This window comes from Crassostrea angulata, chromosome 4 (assembly GCF_025612915.1).
Source record: "Crassostrea angulata isolate pt1a10 chromosome 4, ASM2561291v2, whole genome shotgun sequence".
Lineage (NCBI taxonomy): Eukaryota > Metazoa > Mollusca > Bivalvia > Ostreida > Ostreidae > Magallana > Magallana angulata.
Genome location: NC_069114.1, coordinates 189451 through 197139, shown reverse-complemented (window position 1 = coordinate 197139; position 7689 = coordinate 189451). Strand labels below are relative to the sequence as shown.

The 7689-nt window shown below is 34.6% G+C and overlaps 1 protein-coding gene across 1 annotated transcript; it reads left to right on the top strand.

The window, feature by feature from the left end:
- The first annotated feature begins 5252 nt into the window (after positions 1-5252).
- Positions 5253-7478, top strand: LOC128181084 (homeobox protein HMX1-like). Its single transcript, XM_052849350.1, has 3 exons — positions 5253-5909; positions 6235-6451; positions 6907-7478. The coding sequence occupies exons 1-3, from the start codon at positions 5498-5500 to the stop codon at positions 7040-7042; spliced, it is 765 nt and encodes a 254-aa protein (XP_052705310.1). The 5' UTR covers positions 5253-5497; the 3' UTR covers positions 7043-7478.
- The last annotated feature ends 211 nt before the right edge of the window (positions 7479-7689 follow it).

Below are 7689 nucleotides of genomic sequence, written 5' to 3'. Positions count from 1 at the left end.
TGAAGTAATCGATTTAAAACAAATATATTTTATATTCATTCTGGTTAAAAACTGGTCTGAACTTTTTTTAAAGGTTTTTTTTTCGTTTAAAACGTGACTTAAGAAATTATACAATAAATTACTTTTTCTCCCAGCAAACATTTGTCTTAAATTTAAATATTGAAACTTAAATTTTGAATGGGATTGCCTCCCCAATTTTTACGGGGCATGAAAAAAATGTAGTGAAATATAGAAAATTAACATTGGAATAGAAGTTTTAGAAGTTTTAGTATTACCCCCCCCCCTTTCCCCCCAATTTGAAGGTCAGTGGATTTAGCTTTTTGGTTTAGATAACTTTTTTTGCTGTCAAGATTTCGGGTAAGTTTTCCCCCTCCCCCACTTTTAAAAACGATGTTACGTGTCTGTAATTGAATGTAACGTACTCGTATATGAAGTGAACATATTTTGTGTATCGTAAAAAACAAAACAAAAAAATTATAACTCATTTCAGTTCTTATAACTAAAAAGTTCTCTTCATTACACGTACATGATTGGTTTGAAGCTGTTTTCATTTCCCATGAAAAATATGATACAAAAATGAAAAAGGAAATAAGATTATACATAAATACGAATACCAGAGAGATAGTTATGTAAAACGATACGATGTGAAGCAGTTAGTTAACGTACTGCTGGTGTTCATGTACAGTTTTAATTCCATAAAAGTCAGAGCACATATGAATTCCACATCCAAAGTGTCTGGAAGACCGATCCCCCCCCCCCCCCCCCCCATGCTCCATTAACAGTATATGTCTTCTTTCATAAAAAAAAAAAATAATACTAGTCTTTGATATTTCAAATGTGTATGAAAAAATAATATTCAAATTAGACAAACAAAATTAATGTATTTGAAAAAAATAAAAATAAAAGATAATAAATAAGTAGATAAATAAATATATTTTATGATTTCATTTGAAAGAGCACTCTAAGTCTTGGATAGTCTGTCATACAGTACACCTTCACTAATTGAGCAATTTTAAAAACTACACAAAAAATTGCAATAAATCTTATTTCATTGCAAGTGAAATAAAATGATAGAAGAGAAATGAACAGACAACAAACATCCGTCTTCTTTAGAGCCTGGAATAAACCAAATTTATATCCATGATTTCAATTATAAATAGTGACACCCCGATATGTCGAATCGGTCGACACCGGGCCATGATTGATATAAAGATAAGACGGCAAATTTCCTCCGTAGTCCTTGGCTCGTCTTTAATGGCTGCTGATTTCCGAAAGCTAAGTGAGAGTGAAATATACACGAGCAGCCGGCATTTCTCGCTGCTATTATTTGTAAACTTTTCCGGATTTTGATGGCGCTTTGATGACAAGCATCAATATTAATGTGTAACTTAGTAGCCGGTCCGCTTCCGATTTCCTTTGCTATCATCTGCCTCAAGTTTGTCGTTTTATTTGAAATTTTGCAGCATATTTATCGCTACATGAATATTTGATAAATTTTCTGGCATCGGTATTTTTTAGTGTAAATAATGGAATCGTGGACACGGCAACAAATTACATCGGACTATCTGAATATATACATCATTTCTGATGAGTGATCGGAGGTACACCTTTTGACTTTTGTAGTTAAGACACACATCAACCTTTCATTTAGAGTAATTCAAGACTTCTTGGGAAAATCTCTTGATTGCTCTCATCAAAAAATACTCTTTAAAAAAGGTTTGCATGAAATAGTGAATGATTTCAACTATAAGTGTTTTTACGATTTTATAAAGGAATTAAATCGCGGTGTATATTTTAAAAAGGTTCTTTTTTTAATGTCTGAGAGAGAGAGAGAGAGAGAGAGAGAGAGAGAGAGAGAGAGAGAGAGAGAGAGATAACAAACGTCTAGCAGCGAACGGACGCAATACCTGATGCAGAATAAGCACGGCATAAAGTATAGATTAACATATGGTATATATTGTATCAGTCCTTTGGCGTAAACACTCCAATGCTCATATCTAAACTCAAATAAACTTACAGAATTATATCATATTAACAATGAACTGACGATATGTTAAACAAACATTTTAGATATTGTATACGGAAAACGTTTATGAACTTCAAGTTATCTAAAAACACCTATGTTTACGCAATGCAATAGTTTATGTGAGAAAAAATTATATATATTTTCCTCCCCCCCCCCCCCCTTTTTTTTTGCAATGACAATGCACCTAAAAAATCAGACTTGATTTCTCTATTCATTTTTACATCTAAGCTAGTGATAGCATTGTCCCGAATGTTTTACGACGAATTGCCTTGATCAAACATGAATAATTCCAGCAATTTCAGTAATGTAATATCCCAGTATGGCATTAAAAATAGACCCTACCAAAGCCATAAACTCCTATTAAAGGATTGAAGATTAAGAATGCAAGATCACGTGATCAAGGCGCGAAATTACTCGGAACTCTCTTAAACATTTTCCTTGATCAAATTAATAAAAGAGGCAGGGATATCATAATCAGAATGGTTAGTTGTTTAACCCAATAAGACAGCCATTACTGTGTGCTAACAAAACACAAGAGAACGCCAAAGTTAAGAATCAATTACGCTTCTCCTCTCTGTTAACACTTAGCCATTTTCTCTGCCATGGCCCAAGGTGACAATTTGCCTCAGAAACCGTTAAAACAACTAAAGACATACGCCGGGGCTTTTGCATTAATGACCAAGAAGTAGAACTTACAATTTCTCATCCCTCTGCCAGGTGAATGAAGACCCTTTTATGAAGATACTAAATTCAATTTTGGGAAATGACAATTTTCTTCATGACGAATTTAATGTCCGAATTGGAAATGACGGCAGGCCATTTCCTGGAATGGGAATTCGCCGGCAAAGAATAATTTCGTAATACCCCGTAGAGAGTTAATAAAGATCTTCTTTCCTTCTACCATTAAATTTATTTCGATGCTCGGAATACAGATAAATTGCAACACTTTAACGCAAAGTTAGATTGATACCCAGTTTCTGGCGCGATGCTAGTTAATGCTGTGGACCCCGCCTCGGCGATTTATTACGTAAAGTGTGCTTCTCATGCATGTTCATCAATTCATGGGACCATTTTTTGTTAAAATAACTTTTCAATATGTTTGGTATAAAAAAATGAAGACAAAGATCAGAAATACCGATAGAAAGTCGACGGATTATATAGAATTAACATTATTTTGATCAATATGAAAGGCGTATACATGTATACAAGACTTATAGAAGTATAAGAGTTTTTTGATTGTTTATGACATTTAAATACAATAATACCATTGATATATGTTGATGTTTTACCTCATTGAGATAATGTCTAAGTCCATCAAGTATGTTGCATAAAAGCTAGAAATACCATCAGTTAGGTCCCATGGGAGGGTAAAATTTAACTCTCAGGGTATGTTTTTTTTTACGAATGAACTTTTTTTATCATATAATGTAACATTACAAGTTTCAGATTTTTAAAGCGATATTATCAGTAAAAATTAGCCGAACTCCACGTTATATTGAATATGGAAATATTCAGCCATTAAAGAATTCTTTTTTTAAGTGCAAATTCCCAAAGGAAATTTAACTCTTAAAGTTTTTGGTTTTTCTCTTATCTTAGAATAGAAAACGGTTTTAAGCTGTTTTTTCTCAGAATTTCCTCGACTCACTGGCTCGTAATGTTATCATTAAATTTCATAATTTTACTTTTCAGATTTTATCCTTAGAATTGTTTTGTAAAACAAGTGAAACTTTGTACATGTAATTATCTAAAATAGCTAGTATAAGAATTTAAAACTATAATATCTAAAATGGATTTTTTGATTCTTCATTATGAAAATTAAAAGATAAGAATGATCATCCCAATTGTAACTGTTATCGAAATGCTGCATTCAATTCCTTCATATTAAATTCTATAATTTAAAAATTCTAAAACAAAGTTGTGAACTAAGCGTAAACGTGTGCAAAACTGCGTTGCTATTTAGGCGCGGGGGTGCGCGAAAAATAGGGATCCGCATTGCCAGTACTGTAAACACCGGTATAAGGAATATTACAGAGGCTGGAGGGTCAACCAATATATATCAGAGTTATCTTACAATTTAAGTCATAGTATGTTTTTTAGCCCTTTATTTTTATAGAGTTAGAAAAATCCCCATAAAATGCAGTCAGTTTCCCATATCATTACACAAACTCTTCTTTTCAAAAAGATTAATACAGTCCAGGAATGGTCACCACCACCCAGGCCTTTTAATGTGATAATCAGTTTCACGCCATCTTTAAACTCGGTTAAATCTTACATAGACCTGGCAACTGCTCTGTTATGTGGCACCAAAGAAGAAAACAAATTACTATTTGTGTGATATTTTAGTTAGAACCAAAATCTATTACGAAACAGTTTCACGGGGTGCGCAAAAAACTAGGGTCTCCATGTATTGTCTGCAATCAACAAAACGGTAAACTGCCTCCAAAGTTTTCTGTCCACATATAAATTGCAATGTAGTCTGTTGTCATAAAAATTCTAAACTTTTATCAGTTAAAAAAGGCCCTTACACCACCCGGTGACAGAGGGAAATGTAAAATGTATTGACAGACGCACACAGAGGGGTGTAGAAATATATCGAAAAATGGCATCATTAAATAAAATGCCAAATCTAAAGCATGTTTAATTATTGAAGTAAAATACAAGTACTCGTAAATGTATGTTTATATACTTTCACAAAATCTTCAAACAGTCAAACTCACGATAATCAGCGCGAAGTATTTTTATTTAGTGGAACAATAGATTATTTATAAAACGCAAAGACACTTCTTCAAACATGCGCAATCCTAATTTATAATTGAACAATAAAAATCGGAAAGACGAGATTTATACCGCACACAAATGTTATTAAGCGTCATTTCATTTTATGTAAGCGAACACGCGGAGCTCGCTTTCACTTTTCCAGATCATAATTAACTTCTAGAAAAATAAACGACATTGATTTTGTTCATTTTCAATTAAGAATTATCTGAAGAGATGTTTATAACCGACAGCGCCTGAGGTGTTCCGAAGGCGACCCTAGATTTCGGCTGTTTGCGACTTCTGCGGAGAAAACCCAGATGAAGCGGCCGGGGATCTGTATCTCCTCAATATAATTTAAAGGGTTTTAATAGTCGGCACTCATGGCAAATTTACAAGTGCTTACGATAACGTGATTGAATGTCCAAGGGCTTATTGATCATTAAAGCTGCAAGTCAAACAGATGTCCAATTAGTCAGCTCCTATTGAGAGTAATCTTGTATAGGCGGAGCCTGTCTTAGACTTCAGAGTCGGGCACGCTCCTGGATGGCGTTTAAGGGCCATTGAATGAAGTTATTATTGGGCAATCTAATATGATAGAATTTGACGGACCCCGTTATTCGTACGTTAAGAAGTTTATAGGGTTATTGGATTGTGTCTATCAATTTGGCAATCACGGTCAACTCTGTCTTCGAGAGACCAAGAGATCGTGAGAGGATGGATCTTGTCACTGGGCAAAAGAAAAACCAGAGCCAAGTCCGTACAATGAAGATGTACTCAAAAGTCCCGGAATCTCGGGATAAAGAAGAACAAAAATCCGAGAACCAAAAGGATGGCGCTAAAAGTGACAAGTCCAATGTCATAGAAAACAAAGACGAAAATAAAATAACAACCGTCAAACATTTACGATTTGGAATTGAAAACATTTTACAACAAGAGAGTAAGGCAGTGAAAACAGAAAGACAGATTCGTGAATCAGTGAGCCTCGGACTTAGCGCTGTGTCCGGATTCTATGGTCAGCCATTCTCCCTACAGAAAGGAGGCAAACTAGGCACGTGTTACCCGTACTGTTCGGAAGTTGTGTTGCCATGGAGAGAAACCGGAAGTGAAAAGACCACCAATTGTCAAAGTAAGATTTATCTTTATCTATCGAAGTTGTTTAAGACTCAAACTTTGTTCACACTGATATACATGTGTTTGTTGACATTACATTACACGTATAACCTTTAATTCTAATTTTTTTAAAAAATTATTCAAAAAATTTATCTCTTTTTAAAAATATAGTATACAGTATATTTCAGCCACATGCATACCACAGTTTGTTTTATAATCACGATTACGCGTGAATATGCATGAACATGATATCATTTCATCAACCAAAATATAGACATAAAGCTTTTATATTGTTTGGATTATGAAACAAGAAACCGGCAATTTTATGCTACTATTTATAGTAACAAGAAGGGTGGGGCACCCCTACCAGAACCGGACACCGCCCAAACGGAAGAAGCCGCGGACCTCGTTCTCACGGATGACCATCATAGAGCTGGAGAAGCGCTTCGACCGACAGAAATACCTGGCCTCATCCGAGAGGACAAGTCTCGCCAAATCTCTGAAAATCTCGGACTCGCAAGTAAAGACGTGGTTTCAAAACAGGCGAACGAAATGGAGGTTCGTTTTCTTTTTTACTATTCATTGGAAAAAAAAATATAAAATGTAAACATTTGCTATGTTTTGCATAATTGATACTTTATATTGATAAAAAAATATTGATGCTTAAAAAAGTGACCGTAATTTTCAAAGAAAACTATGTCAAACTGCTGTAGATATACAAACCACAACCTGATCATGCATGGACATACATGTATCCTTATTTACCTAAATTATTTATTTTATTACTGCCATTATTTTTTAATCAGGTAGCAAGGTTCTGTATTGTCATACTGTAAAATTTAACTTTGAATTTGGTGGGTTGGAGTAAATTCACAATTCATCAAATTTCGTATTTTCAATACCTATTTTACAATTTTATGCAAAAAAAAAAATTCCTCAATTTGCGTATATCCGTGAGTTAAAACATATTTTAGAAGAAATTTGTCGACGTTTTAAAGCTATGTTTTTTTTAGGAGACAAGCGGCGGAGGAGAAAGAGTTGGAGAGACAAGCGGCCTCGCGTCTGCTTCACGTGGCGTCCGCCATTAACGGCTTCAGCGCTCCTAGCCCCTTCGTCTTCCCAGAGAAAAACAAAGACAGCAGAACCTGAAATATCAACCACACACCGGAAGTACATGTACTTTTGGCATTCTAATATCGGACTCGGCAAAGAACAAACTTATCATCAACGTGACGTTTTATTTATCTGTGTTCTACGTCGACCGGAAGTGAACATACATCGAGGCATCTCACGTTTGTTGTCTTGGGGTTTTATCACTAAACGCCTCTGACAGCGAGTCTGAAAAAAGATTTTTGAATTTTTTATAGTGAAGTACCATTCAAACGATGAAATCGTGGTTTATGTACTGCGCATTCAATACATTGTTGTACTCACTGAGTTTATCCTGAGACAATACAGCTCTGTTTAACCTTTTGACCCGACAAGGGTGTGTTTAGTTTACAAGTTGCAAATTGTACAAATTCTTTTTGCAATGTATGGAGACATTGCAATGAAATCCGCTGTGGTATATAAATAATTAATTCGTCTGGTATCTCATCTCTTTGCACCTTACAATATAACACAGGAAGCCAGGCCTAGGAGAAGCAAAGCAAAGGAAGATATATACATATACAGTACATGTATATATATAATGTGTATCTAGATAGAATACAAAGCAACCAGGAATGAGTTTGTGCAAGATCACTTGTATATATAAGCTTATTTAGACCATAAAAATACTGTTAAATGAAACATCA